General features: G+C 38.0%; 1 protein-coding gene and 1 pseudogene across 1 annotated transcript; both read left to right on the top strand.

Annotated features, from left to right (window-relative positions):
• The first annotated feature begins 384 nt into the window (after positions 1–384).
• LOC140229312 (steroid 17-alpha-hydroxylase/17,20 lyase-like) lies at positions 385–7922 on the top strand. Its single transcript, XM_072309590.1, has 9 exons — positions 385–550; positions 1586–1759; positions 3347–3440; positions 3895–4053; positions 4809–5017; positions 5690–5812; positions 5964–6203; positions 6935–7033; positions 7614–7922. The coding sequence occupies exons 1-9, from the start codon at positions 385–387 to the stop codon at positions 7877–7879; spliced, it is 1530 nt and encodes a 509-aa protein (XP_072165691.1). The 3' UTR covers positions 7880–7922.
• Positions 7923–13453: 5531 nt separating this feature from the next.
• Positions 13454–14641, top strand: LOC140229480 (leukocyte elastase inhibitor A pseudogene; annotated as a pseudogene).
• The last annotated feature ends 6838 nt before the right edge of the window (positions 14642–21479 follow it).

The following is a 21479-nucleotide window of genomic DNA, read 5'->3' as shown; positions in this document are numbered from 1 at the left end:
ATATGGTGAAAGAACGTTCAAATAATTGGACCTACATGCAAATATTCGAATAGGAATTCTCACTTCTTTTGATTAGAGACCAACGCTTGTATTTTTTTCTGTCTGAATGAAAATGGACTAATGACGGAATGATTTCATTGTAGAACTGGGTAATGATAATTGTAAGTGTTGTGTTACATGTGATCGTCTAATAATAATTGAAGATTTACTCGCACATCTGTTGTGTGGTCAAAATTTTTCGCAGAAGGAATTATAGGTGTGTAAAAAATTACTGACTATAGTGAGAAGGGCATAACTATCCTCGATCTGTGATGTCATATTGACACTTGACTTCTCTTTTATTCAATGTTCCAAACAATCATAAATATACAGAAGATGTCCAGTATGAAAGACATACTAGGAACGGTTTCCAGTGTACGTCAGATTAATAGTCTGACCATCACAGCAGCTCTTGGACTGGTCACCTTAACTCTGGCTTATTGGTCAGTGAAGAGACCACGCCGCTTTCCTCCGGGACCGAGGGGACTCCCGATCGTGGGGAGTATTTTTGGTAAGTAGGACCAGACAATTAATGGACCGTTTGCTATTTGTAGTTATTTCCAGCAAGGATGGCACTAACAAGGCGTTACACATCTCTGAATATATTGCTTGGTGCATTGGTGTCTGCAGTTTTGGCGCCTTGCAATTAAACATCAGGCTAGACCACTGAAATGAGCCCGATGTCGTGCACCAGAAACAAATGACCAAACTGGGCATTAGTATATTATGCATAAAATTGCACAATGTCCATTATGATTGTATATAAGTTGACATCTCAGTTCAAAAAAGTCAAAGAGATATGCTTGTATGCTTCATTTCCCCATGAATTTGAGAGCATTTGTGTGTTTTGGCATTTGTCACCTATATTTTGAGTTTTGTCCCGAGCTTTTCCAAAATAATACAGTACATGCATCGTAAAAAAAAAGAAAAAAAAAACTGGGCAAACTTATTTAGTTAATATCTAAAGCAAAAATAACTATGATTTTTGTAGTGTTTAAAATCAGAGCCTATTGGTGCCATCACTTTAGTTAGGTAGTGAAGATGAAAAGTTGCTCTGTAAACATCACTGATCACATCTTTCCATACATCTTTAGGGGTATAGAGGTATAGAGTTTAGCTTTCTACTGTAGTTGAAAAATTGAAGAAGTACAAAGCTATCACAAACAAAATGAATTTACCGTACACTTTGGAGGAACGTCTGCCAGAGGAAAATTTCATAGCTTTTATGTCCTATAGGTATCTACAATGTTGATTAAGATTATGAGCTTTGAACGGTTTTGCTGTAACTTCAACAATAATGATTCTATTCGTATATTAGAAAATGTGTTGAAACAAAAGCTGTAAGGCAATATAATCATTTTAGGAGTTTGCGAATCTGACTGAGGATTCTGTTGTTTATACTGTTTTTTGCTGAATGATTTATTTCTATTTGAAAGTCATTGTCATCTACCATCATTTGGAATATTGTTTATCTTTGACTATGTGTGTGATAAGGTTGTACTTTAACTTGTTTGCTCTCCTCTTGATTCACAATGGTTGTATCTAGCCATGAATAACAGCCCAGAGATTGTATTTGGACAGTGGGCCAAGGTTTATGGCAACATCTTTGGTTTCAAGGTTGGAGAACGATGGATGGTAGTTCTAAATGGTCAAAAGGCCATCAAAGATGCTGTCATCAAACAAGGAGTGGATTTTGCTGGACGGCCAGAATTTTACTCCCGTAAGTTCCCTAGAACAAAACATGAGTCAAAGAATGGTTATATTTTGGCGATTTTGCATTGCCTTACATAATCTAATGTTAATTTCATACACATTACGCAGACAATGACTGTTGTAATTGTAATATGGACATAATATTTTATGAGGTGAAAGATGAAATGATCCATTCAATGAGGCGCAGCCGATTAAATTGAATCTGTAGATTGTAACGTATATAGGAAGCAGAGAATACGGTTCATCGGATGTATACATAATATAAGGTACAGTACGATGGTCTTGTGGGAGCCGGCCAGTTATTACTTTGGCTCATCTGATTTAACAGAAGGAAAAAAATGTTAGTCACGGTTCAAACTCTATACTGTTATGATGGATACAATTTATTTGTTTTTCCCTCGTGATGTTTGATTGCGAGTTCAAACATTGATGTCTATAGGTCATAGTCTAAACCTCTCTCTTCACTCAAAGGGAAGTGAAACCCAAATATATGTGTGGAGTGAGTATAAGCAAAAAAATGAGTGGAATACATCAATCAAGTGTGATGAAAAACGGACTATCTCTTCAAAAGTTATGAATTCTTAAGTTTCAGTATCACCGTGGCTGGATGAGAAGACAAGACTTTGTGACGTCGTGTTTGAACGACTATGTACAAAGAATATAAAGAAAATTAAGATAAATTTTCATTTTCTAGCATATATTTAGTAATGAAAGAGCTGTTGGCTTACCTGTTTCGGAAGGCAGGCTTAATAATACCTGCAAAATGTGTCAGTTACAAGTGGGAAGATGTATGGGAGCCTATACTCTTCATAAAAAAAAAAAACATATTGTGTGAAATTCTCTTTATATTTTCTGTATATATTTGTCCAACAGTAGCAACAACACAAATAGTAGCTCCGAAGCCAATGTCACACAAATCCATGTCCAAAGTTACACATCTCTCATCCACCACTGTCGGTTCATAATGTAAACGCATATTACTGTCGCTAACAGGCACAATATTGTCATTCCCCATCATGCAACACTAATTGGTATACTTTTAAGAGCCCAAAGCCAGTGGACTTACGTGTGGTACTAATTTTTGACAAGCTTTGTACAAGGCCAAGAAATATTTGTTAAGGGAGCTTTATAGCATACGTGGTCTTTAGATTTGAAGGCATATTAGTATGTTCTGTTTGACAAGCCATTTTGATGTTGGTACATGTACTTTTTCAATCGATTGAGTGACAGAATTATGCCAAAGTTGAAAAGCAATACACTGTGCTTGTTATTTATATAACTGTTAACTGATAAAGATATACATGTAGAAATGAGAATCAGCAAGTATTGAATATAAATGTGTCGGGAAGCCAGGAAAGCTGAAACTCAGTTGAGAACTGTTCCCGTCCCATGATTACCTCATAAACTCACTAAGCTGGAATTGATAGTACAAGTTGATTTAAAAGTTTTTCGACATGTAGAAAAATGAAGCAGGAATTCTTGTTACCTCTCTATGAGGGAGTTGTTTTTTGCTTTTTATGGGGGGGGGGGTATATTTAGCCTTGATATTAAATGTTTGATTCTGTATTTCATAACTACTTTCCTTCATTGCCAGTTGAGATATTCACTGAAGGCTATAAAGACATTGTGTTTGGACCCTTCTCTGAAACCTGGAAACTTCATCGCAAGCTGGCTCACACAGCCCTGCGGTAAGTTGGAAATAACTCTTATCTTTCTTTGAAACAAACATATTATCCTGCCCCGAGTTTTGCGCAACATGTTCATTTTATATGACATACCTGTGCTACTAACCCATTAGTGCATATCTTGTTTGGTTTGTTTGGTTGTTTGTTTGGTTAACGAAGGAGTCACATGACTTACAAATGTGCTTGTAAATGTGAGCCATAAATTTTATTTTTCAATTCAAATCTTTGCCTGGACATAACGAGAGCAAACAGAACATTCTTAGATGGGTGGGTAAATCTGTGTATCTCCTCGCTCCACAAGCATTACAAAAGAGATGCATCACACAGTTAGCCAGTCTGTCATCTTACTGGACATTGACCTGACAGTGACTGGACACTCACGACACCATCAAAATAATGATTACTTGCCCTTTGGCTCACGATTATTGAATGCTACTTTCTCTTCTTCATGTCACAGACATTTTGCTACCGGGGAGCCTCTGCAGAACCTGATCTCCAGCATGTATCCCAAGCTGGAGAAGGCACTGAGTGAGAACGGCAGCAAACCAATCAACCCAAAGATCCTCCTCAATCTTCTCCTCTACAACATCCTCTCACAGATGTGTTTCGGAAAAAGGCAAGCTTTGATTTTCACGATTTTCTCAATTTACAGCTGAATTATAGTTTCTTCAATCTACTTCACATAATGTCAGAACACGTTGTGTTATAACTGAGTTTCACAGTGGTACGAATAGAATGTAGATGGTGTGCCATTGGTCTGAGAAGAAAATCAACATATTACCTATTACTGTTGTTCTCCAAGTACAACCTCAAGTAAAACCTCAATTCATGTCAGTGTACTACAAATGGTGCAAACTAATGCACCCGATGTTACAGTCTTGTAGGTAAAGGAGGGACAGATTAACACTTTAACCAGTGTTCTTCACTGTGCAAAATAGGGCCTATACCAGGTGTGTGTAAGAGTGCTAGTGTATGTAGTGGCTCACACATGACATGCAAGGTGTTTCAAAGGGAATTATATCCAAAGCGTGTATGATTTCTCATTTGAAATTATTGTATTTATTGATGGAGTTCCCGTTACCATGAATAATTCATCTGGACAACCGATCTCCGATTTAAAGATGTGTCATTTACAGTACCTGGACTTGTTGTCATTATCTCTGGCGCATAAGATATTTGGAGGGGAAAAAATGGTGGAAAATTAACAATGAATTCAAGATAATCTACTTTGAGAGAAAAGTGCCAATGCAGACAGGTCATCCGTCCAAAACTTGGAATGGAGCCGACTTCAAACAGCTATAGTTCTTGGTTTTAAAACTTATTCTTTCATTTTTTTTTCTTTCAAATGGTCATTACATCTGCAAATACCAGGTATGACCTTGATGACCCCAGAGTCGCAGGTTGGATGAAGATTAATGACGACCTGAATGAGGGTATCGGTCTTGGCCTTGCTGCAGACTTCTTCTCTTGGGCTAAGCATCTTCCTACCAGTGGACCCAAGATGCTTCGCGACACAGTTGACACATTCTTTGGGTTTTTGAGGGAACAACTGAGTGGGACGGAGAAGACTTATGATCCAGGTTTTGTATTAGCTTTTCTGGTGCCATTTCACTTTTGTTTTTATTAAGTTAAGTGTTTTACATGTTCACATTTGATTCATATTTTTTATTTTTATTATTTTTGTGCATTGTTGTGTGAGAATGAGCTATTTCAAGTATAGTATTGAGAAATGAGTGACACTACAACTGGGACGTTTCTTACTCAGTGTGATGAGAGCCCTAAAAAGGGGCATTCGAGTTAATAGCTGACAAAAAGGTCGTTGGGATTATAACCCTGAACAAGATTCTTTGGTGTGTGTTTTTTTTTTTTCTCATAAGATATTCTTACTTGAAAAAAAAAATAAAAGTTTAGCCTGTCTAGCTGACTGAAGCTCCTTGAAGGATTGAGCAGTAATTGTACATTACAGTAAGGTCGTCCAGCAAAAAAAAAAAAAAAAAAAAAAGCATATGTGATCGCTGGTCGCATCATTCAGATGATCCCCTATATTTGGGCTATTTACCCTTTTTCTATGCGAGGGATTTCCGTGCAATCGCTATGGACAGGGAGTCCCTAGAGCATATTTGAGTGTAAATGATAAAAACTGAGATACATGGCAGGAATCATTACGGGAGCTTAGAGATTGAAAGTCATTCTGTTGCCCATTGAAGCTTTTGTTGGGCCTGGATTTTTTTCTCTCGCTCTTTCTCTTGTAGAAAACATTGATAACTTCTACCACCTCATGCTGAAGGCCCAGGACGATGCGAGAAAGGAGGGTGAGAATGTGGAGAAACTGACCGACACTCATGTCTTCCAGACCGTTGCTGACATCTTTGGAGGCGAGTTTTTTGTTTTGTTTTGTTTTTGCTCTTTTTTTTTTCATAGAGCGATTCAGTCTTTGGTTCCCAGATGAGTTTCTGTGTTGCGTTACCAATTTCTCAAGTATCATTCTCATCTTCTTACCCCCTTGATCGTCTTATATATTTCCAGCTGGGACCCAAACTTCTGTGGAAACACTGTACTGGGCCATTGCTCTTCTCGCGGAATTTCCGGATATCCAAAAGAAGATCCAGAACGAAATTGATGCAGTTATCGGCCAGACGCGTGTACCAACCATTGAGGATCGTGGCACACTTCCTTACACGGAGGCAACTCTCTATGAAATCTTGCGCTACAGCAGCATTGCTCCCATAGCTGTCCCACATGCCACTACCAAGGACACCGAACTACGTGAGTATAATCAGCTTTGAAGGGCGACTATCCTTTTCATGTTCTTTGGCTGTATGAACAGGATGTACTACGCAATCACTGTGTTCAGAATTACCACATCCTTGTGACATTGCGGTCACATGAAACTCAGCTCGGCTGTTCGCGATTGGAATTCTGTGTTTATTCATATTACCGATTGTTTTCCACTTTAAAACAGAACAACTGTCGTGTCTGTCAAAAATTAAAGTATACAGACAGCTATGCTAAGTGTGTTTTTAACTAACACTAGCATAAACATTATTTATCATGTACCTTACCAGTGAGCCTCTTTAACATCTAATGATTTTTTTCTTTAGTGGCAGATTAATGATTGATTAAAGTAGAATTCTGAGAGTGTTGCAGAATTAATTAAGGAAAAGCTGTGTTTTCCTCGTTTTTCCTGTCGATGGTTCCATCATGTCGTCCTTTCATCTTGACAAAATATGCAGCTACTCAAGTCCAAAATTAATGAATGGTTGTATTATGAATATATCACTAAAGTGATATGCAATGACAAAGAGATTGGCAGACATGACAGATCATTCGTGGGTAGCTAGGAGACCACTGGTATAATTCTGCTAGGACTGTTTGAAAACTCGAGGAATGACTGTAGGGGTCATATTTCCGTATATCCTTGATAAATCGACATGTTTCACTGCTTTTACTCTTGTGATAAAATATGAAAAAGCTTCCTGTTCTGTCCCCACATTCAGATGGCTACATCATTCCCAAAGGAGCCATTGTCATGATCAACACTTACTCAATGCACTTTGACCCCAAGGAATGGGATGACCCAGACTCCTTCAAACCAGGTTTGTTGTCCTAGAGGCTTTCACATGCTTAGTGTTGCGTAGTGTTGCGTTAGGCCGGCGTAGCCACAGCGAAAGGTACAACGTGAGTTGGTACTCAACACTACTCAACTCCACGCAAGTCCGACGTGAAAGTATTTTAAGCAAAAACAGTTATCACACCGGGGCTAGCGTGGAGTCGCCTAGTGCGGCGTACCGACCGTGCCAAGTTCACGCTGATCTTCCTTGACAATATTCGCTGAGAGATGCAAAGGGGTCTGAGAGACGATCGCAGACAGATGAGACACGGACACAGACACACAAACAGATAAATGTAAACATGTTGAATTTTTTCTGCAGAATAATACTTTCTGCGCAGATTTAAGAAGCAATGCATTTTTTTTTGGGGGGGGGGGGGTGGGGGGGGGTGGGGGTGGGGGGGGGTGGGGGTGGGGTGGGGGACTTACCTTCCAACAGTTCAAACATTGAATAGTTAACATATTATCACAAATAGCCCTTCGAAAATGATTTTGCTTCCATAACACATTCCACTATGCTAACCTAAGGATATCATTTGTAACATATACTGTGATCTCCTGCACAGAACATTTCTTGGATGACAGTGGCACGGTCCGCCAGCACCCTCCCAGCTTCATGCCGTTCGGGGCAGGTCGCCGCAGCTGTCTCGGAGAGGCGGTAGCCAAGGCCGACCTCTTTCTCATCTTCACCTGGTTTTGTCAGAATTACACCTTCGCCAAGGTACCGGGCAAGGAGAATGAGAGCCTTCTGAACATGATCCCAAAAACGGCTGCGGGCCGTCTCCTGACCCCCTACGAGGTCATCATCACACCAAGGCAGGGCAAAGAGTGATCCCTTGTAGCACTCCTTTTGAGTTCTTTTCAGGATTTCTATTACATGATTAGTGATAATCTTGATACTGTATTAGAAATATAAATATCATTGTGTTGGGGAAAAGGTAGATGCATGTAGACAGAAGGTCTTAATGAGCTATAGTTGCCTAGCACAGATTTTTAAAAATAATTTTGGTGTATAGAAAGGTATCTATATAGATCGCTGTATAATGATCATGATTTTTATGCTGCAAATTTGTGGAACATATGTGACTCAATTTTATGTCAAATTTGTGAAATGACTTTGTATCATTTAAATCAAACTGGGATAGATATAGGATGGATATACAATGTATGACAAAAAAGATGCCCTGGTGAACACGATTTCTCGTTTCATCCATTTGGTGCATAACGGATTATTTCGTGATTGGGCTTATATTCACGTGAGAGAAGAATAAAATAGTGCACCTATATGAATGTAATGCATCCGTAAGATATTCTCTGTAGGTTGAGACATTTAATGTTCAAATGATTAAAATGTATGTTTTATGTCTTTGTTAATTATCGTAGTGTTTCAACTGATTGTCAAATTGCCGTATATATCGACAAATATAAGCGCTCTCTAAAATGGTCAGTGTTTATCATGGCTTTACTAAAACAGTGATTAAGTCAGTGCTTGTTAAGGTCGACGTTGAGCATTTGTTAAAGAGTTATACGAAAGAGTAATACGCAAGAATTTCATAAATGTGTAACGTATTCTTCTTTCCGAAAAATCTCACATTATTATGACGAAATTTTCATGTCCTCACTTGTGAGGACTGTGTGACATGGGGATAAACGATGACATTGTTCGAGAACTTGTCCAAAAGGCAAACTATCTTAAGTTATAGCTTTAGGCCTCTATGTGCAGTTCCGTGGTCAAGTTGGCTTCAAGAAATAACCAGTAAAATCGGGCACACAAACTATATCTAATTCATATCCTTTCCGCTGAATTGTTGATCGTCGGTGGAGTTTTGTACAGAATATAAATTTCATAGAAATAATTGTGAAAGCAAAACATAGCCAAAAAAGGAGAAAAAGACAGATTTCCTCACTTCCAAATACGCAAATGTTTACATCGCTATAAACTAATATTTGTTGAATAATACCGCAGCGATGATCTATAATATGTTGAAGGACACAGGATGATTGTATTGTATACTTCTCCTCTTGCTTTACAATACACCACAGGGTGGTTTAACTATGGCGCATTACGAAAACGTTGTATTTATACCACAAAGTATTTTGATTCGTTGACTGAGAAACATAAAACAAAATGGAAAATTGAACTGTGTTGTTGTGTGTATATTATTGCATCAACTGTACCTACATACCTATAATTCATACTTTGCGTAAATCACTTCCTGAAAAATCTCAATGAACTGGATAATGGTTCCGATGTGAAGTAATCAAGGAGAAAAACCCGAGAAAGAAAAGTGATATTGTGCAGTTGTGGACACTCATTTCATTACCTCCGTAGTAGTTCACCATAGCCCCACATGATGCAATCACCTTTAGAAGACAATACGTTTAGAGATCGAAGTATTAATTCAACTGTATCCTAATTTATTAGTCTACTTGAACATTAAGATTATCTTGTATCGCAAATAATATCAAGTAAGAGATTGTATTCATCATAGCTTTCAATTCAATTGTGTCGTTCCTTTCTTTCTCTCTTTCTTTGCTTGCTTGTTTCTTTCTTTTCCTCAGTTGTAGTGCACTTTTCGATATTTACAGTATGTTTTTCTCCCTAACGGATGATGATATCATTTTTTGGTGTGTGTGTGTGTGTGTTGGGGGTGGTCCCACAATGCCTACGCATTCAGTGGCGGATCCAGAGGGGGGCGCAAGAGGCGCACGCCTCCCCCTTTATTGTGATCGTTAAAAACAAAAGAAATAAAAAGAAAAAATGAAATGAAACCTGGAAGTGGCACCAAAAATAATAGTTACGCCCCCCCCCCCCCTTACAGAATTCCTGGATCCGCCCCTGGCCTTGTCTCTCGGTCTGTTTCGAGGTTTGTGGATTATCGATAAACACACCACCGGTGTTAGAGGGTACACATCCGTGACACACCACACCCCGTCAATCAACTGTATTATGTATTGAATCGTAAAGGCTGCTGCATGTAAAAAATCCCGGTTCACGTCTGCAGTCCTCCACACCCCACAGTTGATATCAGAGACTTCGGCGTGTTCGTGTTTCATGCTTTTGAGTAGCAAAAGGCACTTCATGTGCACTCTGAAGTTACCTGTGCATTTTGACAGCTAAAAACTTTTGGCAGCGATACACATTTACTGCTGATCACCACGCTGCATGCACCATTGTGCTACAAACCTACAAGGTAAACGTTGTACAACGTAGCTGTACGGTAAGTACCATTAGAGTGATGCGGAACCCATCCATGCAAGTAACAGGGATGTATTGGGTTACAGTTTATAAGGCCAAGTTCTTTTACTGAACCAGGTGTTACAAAAAAACATTTGCCACTTTTGATCCTAATAGTTAATATATATATATATATATATATATATATATATATATATATATATATATATATGTATATATATATATATATATATATATCAGAAAACACTAACAATGATATGAGCAATAGCTGAATAGCGTACAATTTTGTTGGAGGAATTCAACAATGAAAGCATAAATCATATTCATTTAATTCAAGATCAAGTTTTAAGTTAGGGTACAGATTTTGTTCTATATTCAAACCTACAAATTTGAACTTTGCGCAGGTGTCAGTTGATGTGTATGGGAGTGTGTGGTTAACACCCAGAAAATGGCCAGGGTTTGAATGCTTCATCATTTATTCATGAGTAATTCCACTATCACACATCTTTGTTCACCTCAAAATGTAGTGTATGCAAGCACATGGAAACACGTGCTAATGTGCTCACTTTCTTTTCTGTGCATGCATTTTAACCTGTACCATGAATTCAGACTACCAGTGCCCAGTGAATCCGTAATGACCTATTAATACAGTAAACATTCATGTGCCTTGCTGCAAGAGACCAGAAGCCTAGTGAGCAGAGCTCTGAAAAGGTGGTACGTGTATTCATGTCCATTGTTCAGGGTCATTGTAAGCACACACTCACACACAATAATTCATTGGTTCCTACGTAAAGTTGAAGTTTTATACAGAGGATTAAAATTTGACCAAAATCTGGAACCTAACTTTGAAATTAATCATGGATTTAATGAAACTGATTTAGGCTTTCATATTCAAATCACTTCAAACTAAACTGTACACTACTCAGCATTGTTCATATCAATGACAGTATTATGTGATATACAGTTTTCGAACTATTAAGGATAAAAAGTGGGAAATGTTTTTTGTAACACCTATACACACTATATACATTGTATATCCATCTGAGCTATTGTTTTCAATGTGTTCTATATGTTCTTCATTGTTACCATGGATAAAATCTCTGGAAGCGACCCTGATCCTGGAGCATCCATTCCCATATCTTGCAGGAGTTTAAGCTGAAGAACGAAGCTTTCTCTTTCTTTCTTAACAGTTGAAGACTTATTTTTAAACCCTTATGAGATCTAATAAAAAGTTCACGAGTTGAAACTGAAGTAATGTAACAATCTAAGACTCAAGTTAAAGCTGCGTTTTCACCATGTTCCCGGCGGCCACATTTTGCCAGAAACGCAGTGCGCCGTGGGTAGATGAGGCATTTTCCTACCCCCCCCCCCCCCACATTCTAGTCTTGTTCGTTCCAGTCCTTGCCCCGGTGAGTTATTATAGCTATCATCCAGACGCTGTTCTTACGGCGTCTGGTCAGGCTAGACTATCAATAGTTTCCGTTGCGTCCCGCTACGGACCGCCTCCAAATTTTGTTACGGCCCATTACGTGCCGTCGATTCCTCAGTAGCACCGTGACTGCCGTGGCATTTTTTTTTTTTTTTGACAGTTTAAAATCTGACACGGGATCAACGGCAATCGCGGCCTGTCACGTTTGCCTATCCCGTCTCGCCGTTTTACGTCAGTCCCGTTTTCTAGGTTGACCTGAAACGAGGCTGTCGTGCACGATGGTTGCCAAGAACATTGTGTATTAACGCGGCATTAATTAAGAATGCTAGTTTGCTGAAGGAACTGGCAAATATCCTTATACACATGCAGTCATGAATCGTCCACAAGATGGTTCTCTTCTAAACCGATAATCAGTTTTCCTCTAAACAAACGAAATACCATCAACCTAGGCGGAAGTGTAAGCTATTGAAATCTGAAAAGCGATAAACATCATGTGATTATTGATTGGTTTACTTCCACTTGCTGCAAAATGAATAAGCTACCACATACTGAAATCTAGCCAATAGTTAGTCTGGAATGGATGAGATATACTACAAAAAAAGGTTTAACTTTTGATGATGTCAACAAGTAAAATGATCGTATTCAAATAACAATCATAAGACTACTAATGAATGCTTTAATAACCTCATCACATAACTGTTGATTTGATGAGGTATTCATACATCAACAGAAAAAGTACAGCGTCATGTGCATATATGAATCCATGCTCAAAGTGATATCGAGCTGAAATGATAAGGGTTTTGAACGATGCTTTCATTTTGTCAGTTTATATACTTTACATATGATTTTTGTATTTATGTTTTGAAACAGCCAAACACCATCATAATATAGTAAGTTAACTATCAGGTCAGTGTCATCCATGTCGTGCGATCGATCCGATGCGGCAAGATCGCCCGATGTGGATCACGCTTGACGTGAACACTGACCTGATAGTCGACTAACGCAAGTAGCATTTATCAGACTGTAATCAGATATACTGCGGTGGTTGGGTGAAGAAAAAACAAAGCAAAACAAAGCAAAAACAGAACGATTCTTCCATCCGACGAGTGACCGAAGAGAGAGTAAAAAAAATTATGTGGAATGGGGTATAAGTCAATGATTTTTCAAGTGCGACGAAATGAACATTCCTTTGTACGTACCCTGTACATTCTATTCCAATCTCATAGGTTTAGTATATACACTTCTTTCCTTTTTGTCTTTTGTAAAGAATAATTTTTGCTACTTTGCTCAAAGACATCTTCCAACATAAAGTAAGTTCGTTGACATAAATCACTACACGGTATATATGCAATACATTGATTTTTCGTGTCCATCTATGAACAGAACTAACGAACGAAATACGACACGAATGGCGTTAAAGGTCAAATGGGCGCGACGACTATACAGCACATATTGTATATCGTTACTACAAGTTTTCAATGATTATTTTCTCTGTACAAATTAAAATGCATTATTTCTGTCACTGAAGAAAGTAGGCTTTACGTTTATATATTATTTTATTGTGGAAAAGCGACATAAATTTGAACTTGAACTTGCACTTGAACTGTAACATAAGAATTACTCATGTCATTTTTCATTCATTCATTCATAATTACTCATCCAATCGTCCAATCGTCCTTATGCAAGTTTGCTAAAATTCATATCTCTGTGACTAAAATTCTCTAACATATCATATCTGCCCTTATTCTACCTGCAGGATTTTACCTCTTCTGTACGCTATGGCATCATCGACCCACCCGACGATACCTACATCCCAGCTTGCCGAAGCCAACAATGCATTCGCGCTAGACATGTACCAACAAATAGCAGATACACGGAGGGGACAAAATATCTTCTTTTCCCCCTTAAGCATATCAACTGCCTTGGCTATGACATACGCTGGAGCTTGCGGTAAAACAGCGACACAAATATCAAACGTGCTGCGATTTAGCGATCTGGACGGTGACCATCTTCACGAGGCATTCAAACAGCTCCATTCCTTTATGCACGATCCAATCGCGCATTGTGAAATCAGATCTGCACACAAATTGTACGGAAAGGCTGGATATCCGTTCTCTAAAGAGTTCCTTAACACTGCCGCAGCATCTTATGATTCCACCATAGAAGCGGTTGCCGACTTCGCATTACCAGAGGTAGCCCATACTATCAACTACTGGGTCTCTGAACAGACAGAAGGGAAGATAAAGAACTTGATCTCACCCTCAGCTCTGGATTCTCTTACACGCATGGTACTAGTGAATGCAATATATTTCAAAGGACCATGGGCATCACCATTTATATCACGCCAAACTAATCAGTCGGTCTTCAGGGTCCTGGATGAAAGGAAAACGGTACCAGTGCAACTCATGCACCAGTCCGATGATTTTAAACTAGCCGAGGACAACGCCCTGGACTGCATGGTGTTGGAGTTGCCTTATGAAGGCAATAATTTCAGCATGTTGATTGCTTTGCCCAACAAAGATGATGGTCTCGCGCACCTTGAAGCCAACCTGTCTGTCGACACGCTCAAACGATGGAATGATAATCTCAAAGAGAGATTGGTCAATATCTGGCTGCCGAAAGTCCGAGTGGAAGATGAATTCAATCTGAACGGGGTCCTGAGTGACATGGGAATGACAGACGCGTTTGACGAAAACAAGGCCAACTTTGAGGGCATCTCGGGTAATCGTGATCTGTACATCTCTGATGTGGTCCACAAGGCCTTTGTCGAGATTAATGAAGAGGGCAGTGAGGCTGCCGCTGCAACTGCAGTTAGGTATGTATTTAATTGCTGCGATTCCGTTCGTCGCGACCCCCCGAAGCCCGTTAACTTCCGAGTTGATCATCCTTTCCTTTTCGTGATTTGGCATCGCCCTACACAGAGCACTTTGTTCATTGGTAGGGTCATCGACACTTCGGGAAAATGAATATCTCGCAATTTTGTTGACGCGCTCCGTCCGTGATAGTGTCATCAAAATAAAGTAAATTGATATTAAATTGTATCAGACATTTTATGCTTATCAATGCTGACACTTTTTCTACTGCAAGTAAGACCTGGTACTCAAGGACATGTAAATAAAGGCACATATTCTATTTTGTACTTTCTCCTTAATCAAGTAGCATAAGTATTATACAATGCATTGTGTATATACATGCACCTTCCTTCCAACGTTTTAATGGGATTGATTCTCTTTTTATTTTAACGGAATACTATCCCGTAGTAGGATCACATCTGGTCTGTGTGGGTGAGGGTCGGAGGATACAACAGCATGTATGTATACAGAGTCATGCAGCTAGGGAATCACATATGTTATTACGCCTGTCTTGTCAGCTTAACCAAGCATGCAGTGGTTGGCCTTCTTGGTGTGAAGATTTTCGTTGTCAAAGATGTGTCGGTTACCGATATCGATATTGCTATTCAATAGATTTTATATAATGTACGTGCCTATTATGACGAAGTACGTGATTGTAAAGTCACATGTACATTGCAGAGACGAAATGTAATTAAATGTATGTACATTTTTTGTAGCTTCGTAAAAGCACACCATAACAACTGTGTTGAATGGCTCCATTGTAAGTAACTGGTCAAGACACCAATCACCGGCTGGAAGGCACCTGTCTATAATCATATCTAGCAAAATTTTCGGCTATATAGCCGTTTTTAAAGGATATTTAGATTAAGAGTTATTCATTATGTTGTAAGTGAGAAATCAGCTGACGGGAGTTTCCTATTGCAACGCAGAATAGAGTACGATAACAGCTGCTGCACTATGAGTAGTTATGTGAGATTATGTTCATGTTCAGTGTTTATAAAGGTATTGTGGTTTTTTTTTATCGCAATCATTGTGTGCCTCTGTGTCTGTGTGTGTGTGTGTGTGTGTGTGTGTGTGTGAGCAATGTTTTGAGACATTATTATTTTCGGGAAAGATTAATGCGTATTTCTTAACTAATTACAGTAACCATCGATTCAGAAGGACGAGATGGATAAAGTTATTTTATTAATTTCAGCAAAAGTAAACCGAGATATTTTTCTTTGGTCAAGGTTTTCAAATCTTATACCCCATTCAGGGTCAAAGCTTGGGAAATTCAGGTTTAAACTTCTTCCTGGGGCATTTTACATAAAAGTTATTTTGTTGAAATGTTCGTTTGTTTAGATAATATTTGTTCTTTATGTGACCAGAGTATTGAGATATATGCTCTTTAATTTTAGGATAGTGTAAAAGTGCAGGAACTGTGGCAGAAACCTATCCAACAACTGAATTTAATAGAATTGGAAAATGCGTGTTGGGAAGGTGTTTATAAACAGGTATATGAGGGAATTCTTTAAAAAACAAAGGGTGTGACACATAGATATATCTTATGTTTAGCAAGATCAGAAGGGTAGATAGCAGCTTTTTGTGATGTATATAGGTCTGATGGAATATTTCAGGGATTACATAAAGCAGAATAAGATCATCTGAATACATTTTGTAAGAGTATAGTAACGTGAGAGAAAAATCACCTTTTACCATTTTGTTCAAACTGCATTTGAAAGGAATTATCAAGGGTACAGGTTGTCAATGGGACAAATATGCCACCCAACCGCGTCAAAACACCTCAGAAATGGACCCTTACACTGCACATCAGTCTGCACCTATACATAAATGGAGTCAAGCAAGTAAAGCACATAATAACTCTGTTGTGTACATCACCAAAAGCGTTTACAAAATATACCAAAATGGGGGCATTTCGTTTGGTATCAAGTTGCAATACTCTCAATGGCGTTTGGAGTAAAAGCTTTTTAAGGTAGTTGAAAATGATAAGGAAGTAGCATTGTCCCGAGATGAGGAATTCATACAGTTAGACAAATAGAAACAGATTTGATTCTATGTAATCCGCAACACTTTCAAGTAGTAGTCAATGTTGAAAATAATACTAGCGACAGAAACAAAAAACAAAACAAAACAAAATGCACACAGCTCGGCAAATCTTGCTCTGCATGTAAAAACCTATTGTGTTTAATGATGCATTGCATGAGCCGTAAATGCTTAGTGAAATATGGGTATTTTGTTCGTCAAAAATTCAGGAACATACCTTGCATGTCTGAGACCGCAACAGATACCGTATGACATGATTGTGCGAAAGGACATTTGTATCCATGTGCTCGTGACCCGACTCCGAACTGGCTTATACGTGTATATATGACACAAAATTCACTTTTACTTCCGAAATCTATAGTTAAACTGCATAATAATGATTCAACGCCCCATTCTGGTTAACGGAAGTAGCTTTATCATGTACCAATGTAAAGGATTTGAATACTACAGTAGTCATTAAATATATTTAAACAAGCCTGTACATGTCTGTGTTTGTTTGTTTGTTTGTTTGCTTGCTTGCTTGCTTGCTTGCCTGCTTGACTGACTGACTGACTGACAGAAACCCATGAGGAATGTTTTTCTCAGAGGGTTGTCCCGGCGTTGCCCATTATACTGTTAGCATAGGGCCTGTTACTGCCTTTTTACATTAAAGGCATTAAGAATAATGGGATGTGATTGCCGAGTATATTCTTAATGTCTATACCACAAGATGATTGATGCAGTTGTTAATTTCATGAGCAAACCAATTGGAGAGTTCACTTGTGACAAGACGACAACACCATTTCTTCAAGCTTACTTGTGCTTGTGATTTACACTATACCGTGTGTCTCCAAAAAAACAAACAACAACAACTATACACTTTTGAAATGGCTGCCGAATAAGAAATATATGATTCTAAAGGGAAAGATCTATATATACAATGGATAGCTTATGGACTCAACTTTCATATGACACCAAAAAGTCTAAAAATAAATCATGCTTGAATGAGCACTGCTCACTTTTGTAAAGGGTATGAAAATTAGGCTGCGCAGGAATTAGACTTTTAAATTTGCGACAGGTGAGTCCGTTGGAGCTGACAAAACTGAAGTTGATATGATAAATTTATGATCAATTGCGATCAGTTTGGGTTTGCTGAGTGAATTTTATGGTTTATTAAACCAAACTTTTATGAATGAGTAAACCGCAGTTGCATTTATTTTATTGTAGCATTGCAAATTTCCGTGGTAGACTCAGTGGTGTGTTCATGTGAGTCAGGATGAGGTGAAGGTGCATGTTGCAATTTCCATGTTACACCACTACATCTGTGACTTCAATGAAAACATTGCAGTTATTTTCAGATTAGTAGTCTAGCTCATTGATTTACTTAATAACCAGATGGGGATTATGTAAATTCATTATTCAAATACATTATGTGGAAAAAGGAATGTCACAGCTACTGCCAGCTACTTTATTTTTTTAGGTTACCCATTGACCTGAAGAATAAATAGCTGACATCTTTGACATTCTTTTTTTTTTTTTTTGACATTCCATTATTGAATATTCAATGTTACATAATCCCAACCTATCATAATTTTATTATCAACTTCAGTTTTGTAAGCTCCAACGGACTCACCTCTCGCAAAATTGGAAGGCTAATTCCTGCGCAGCCTAATTTTCATACCCTTTGCAAAAGTGAGCAGTGCTCATCTAAGCATGAAATATTTTCAGACTTTTTGGTGTCATATTATTATGAAAGTGTAGTCCATAAGCTATCCATACATATAAACCTTTCCGCCAGAATTGTATACTAGTATCTTTTTATTCGGCGGGCAGTTCAAAAGTGTATAATCTTTTTAGACACACGGTATATCACGTTATTCGATGATTATATGCAAAACGTATCATTGTCTCCTTATCATTCTAAGTATGTCTGTCCTTTGAAGGTTTATTTTAATTATATTCGTCTGACTTTTCCATATGTTGCCTTATTGATTGCAGGTGTCACATAGTTTGGAATGGCTCTGTAAAGCTGTCTGTTACATGCTTGTTAATATAATAGATCTAGATATCATCCACGTACTTATTAAGATTGATCTATATATTCAAGTATGCTTTAAAAATGAAATGGTAAATTTACATTTTAAATCTTAAAGGAGACCTCCGGATGATTTTCAAATTTTTACATTTGAACATATATAAATTAGTTATACAGGGTACAGAGTTTCAGGATTTATAATGACTGGGATGAAAAATAAGAATGTTTTCGAAGTTTATAACAAATTGCAATGAACAAGGATGATGACATGGCAGCCTCACCATAAGAATGCATGAGATGTGGCTCAAGGAAGCAGCACAAAAGAAGAAGGCATGCATAGATTACACACAGGTGAGCTTGCAAGCATGCGGTATTGTAATGGAATGACACTGCTACATTTCTGAGATATGTGAGGCTCCTATGTCATCATCTTTGTTCAGTGTAATTTGTTTAAGGTTTTTGAAAGTATTGTTTCTCTGCTCAAGTACCACAATAAATTCTACAAATCTATACATGAAGCTGTTGATTTATGTACTACATGATGTGAAATTATGAAAATCGTCCGGAATGCCCCTTTAACACCTTCAAACGTCAAATTTGATCATCAAAATGTTGGATTTACCATTTCTTAACTGGTAGGCTTAGTTCAACATTTTAAGTGCTAAATTTAAAGGCATAATATACCATTTGCATATGAAAGCATTAGTGCTTTAAAATAGTTCTAAAATGTGAGTTAGGGATAGAAACAACCACTGTCAAAATTTCAATCCGTATAATCGATGTTAAGTGTTGTTAAATACACAAAATGTGAACAATAGTTATAATAAAAATGTTTCCAGACTAAACCGTATACAGTTACGGTTTACTGAGAAAAACCCTGACATCTCCTTATATTTTAGGTTTTATTGCAAATATTTCATATGGTAGGATGTTTTATGATACAACAGACCTACACATGTGCATCAAATGTGATATCTTGAACATTTTTGAAATCACTGCTCCCAAAGGTAAACTGGACCTTTAACATTTTGAGTGTTAAATTTAACATTCAACAAAAGGCTGGAGGAGTGACAGCATCTAAACTTTTGATTCACCATTTTAATCTTTAGAGTGTATATAATCATAGGGTGCATTACGAAATCAGTAATGACTGCTTTCGTCACGAGAGTGAACAAATCACCGTAGTAATATGAATACAACCCTCTTGAGTACAAGGATTAAGGTTTTCATTTTAGTGATAAATAATTGATTCTGCAAAAGACCAAGAAGAAATATGATGACATATTTGTGCTCCGTTTTCCCTCTTTGTTATCTTCTTCATTCTCTTCTTCTTCTTCTTCTTCTTCTTCTTCTTCTTTTTACTCTTCCTCCTTCTCTGGTCCTCCCATCTCTTCTTCATCTTCTTCACCGAGCTGGCTGCAATATTAGACTCCACACCTGCATAAATTGGCCCAAGCACTGATACATTGCATTCGAACTCAGTACACGTATAACATGGCCTGCGGAACCGGTGGGGGGGGGGGGGCCTCCCACTTTTTGTGCACCATACAAAGGAATACATAAGGCGTCATCACTTTGCCCCCCCCCCCCCCACTCTTTTTTTTTAACCCGGAAACATGTAAGTGACACTAATAGAAATAGATAGAGATCTTGAAGTGTGAGCGCGGTAAGGTTATGTTTTTCCGCTGAAGACTTTTTTTTTTTTTTTGCTTGTCAGTTGAAGAAAACCCGGAAGTGCCCCCCACTTTTTTGAAAACACTCCGCCGGCCCTGTATAATATCCCTATAGCACGGGGGGGGGGGGGGGGGGGGTTGATGGCTTCTACACTGATCCTTGGCACTTTCTGGTACAAATTATGAAAAGCGCTTTGAATCATTCCTTGACACAAATAATGACACAGAATTGTGCAAACGCCGCTCAAAGAAATACGTAGGGGCCTATATAGGGCCTCGTACGCGATCTGTCATATCCAAAGAGAGCCTATTGAAAACGAAAAAGGAATAAAGCTTTGAATGGATATTCGGCTTTGCCATGATTTAAAATGTAGGACCTTACATCGCATGTTTTGTTTGTTTGGTTGTTTTTTTTTTATCAGATGTTATGCCTTGCATACTGCCTTGTAAGTGCTTTGTATCCCAGACGGTAGGATGAAATAAGGATGACACTATACTGTGACTATCATGAATCCAGGCTGTTATTACTTTTATTCATTTTATTTTTAATCAAAGTGAAACGTATCTTTTCCTTTTGTATCATTATCACAAACATTTATTATTGTTATTACTATCGTTATTGTTGTTATTATTATTACTATCATTATTATTGTTATTACTACTACTACTACTACTATCATTATCATCATCATCATTATTATAGGGTTTCCTGGTCAATTATTTTCATACTTATATCATTCAAATTCATGAATGTGCGTTCAAATTCACACAGCCCACAAACGCGAAAATATTCGGCCATTCAAATTCAGAATCCGCGTGCGATAAATTTTCCTTTATTGTTTCGTTTCCGTCAAATCAAATTCACGTATGGGCGTTCAATTTCCAAATGCGAGCATTGCATTTTCTACTACAAAAGCACTTTCAGTGATGGGTCATGCAATGAGCCAGGTGCGTTGCTATGTCAGTGCATGAATTATCTTTTGTTAGGCATTATTCAAGCCCCCCCCCCCCCCATTTAGAAATTACCATAAAAATACAGTACCCAAAGCAAATTAGTCTATACGCAGGTATAGAACCATACAGACTTGCATAAATTATACTTATTATTGTTTAAATGTTCTATAAGGTTTTATATTCAATTTAATTCAATTCAAAGGTTTTATTTTCACTTCCTTCAACAGAATGTACAAAAAGTATAAATTCGACATGCATTTGAAGGAAT

This window comes from Diadema setosum, chromosome 1 (assembly GCF_964275005.1).
Source record: "Diadema setosum chromosome 1, eeDiaSeto1, whole genome shotgun sequence".
Taxonomy (NCBI): domain Eukaryota; kingdom Metazoa; phylum Echinodermata; class Echinoidea; order Diadematoida; family Diadematidae; genus Diadema; species Diadema setosum.
The sequence above is the reverse complement of the archived record's forward strand: the minus strand, read 5'-3'. Positions and strand labels throughout refer to the sequence as shown.

What these genes read in the sequence shown, in the direction of transcription:
- LOC140229312 (XM_072309590.1), top strand. Translation starts at nt 385, where the DNA reads ATGAAAGACATACTAGGAACGGTTTCCAGTGTACGTCAGATTAATAGT. An exon ending in CGTTGCTGACATCTTTGGAG is followed by an intron (nt 5,813 to 5,963) that starts GCGAGTTTTTTG and finishes ATATATTTCCAG; the next exon opens with CTGGGACCCAAACTTCTGTG. An exon ending in TACCAAGGACACCGAACTAC is followed by an intron (nt 6,204 to 6,934) that starts GTGAGTATAATC and finishes CCCCACATTCAG; the next exon opens with ATGGCTACATCATTCCCAAA.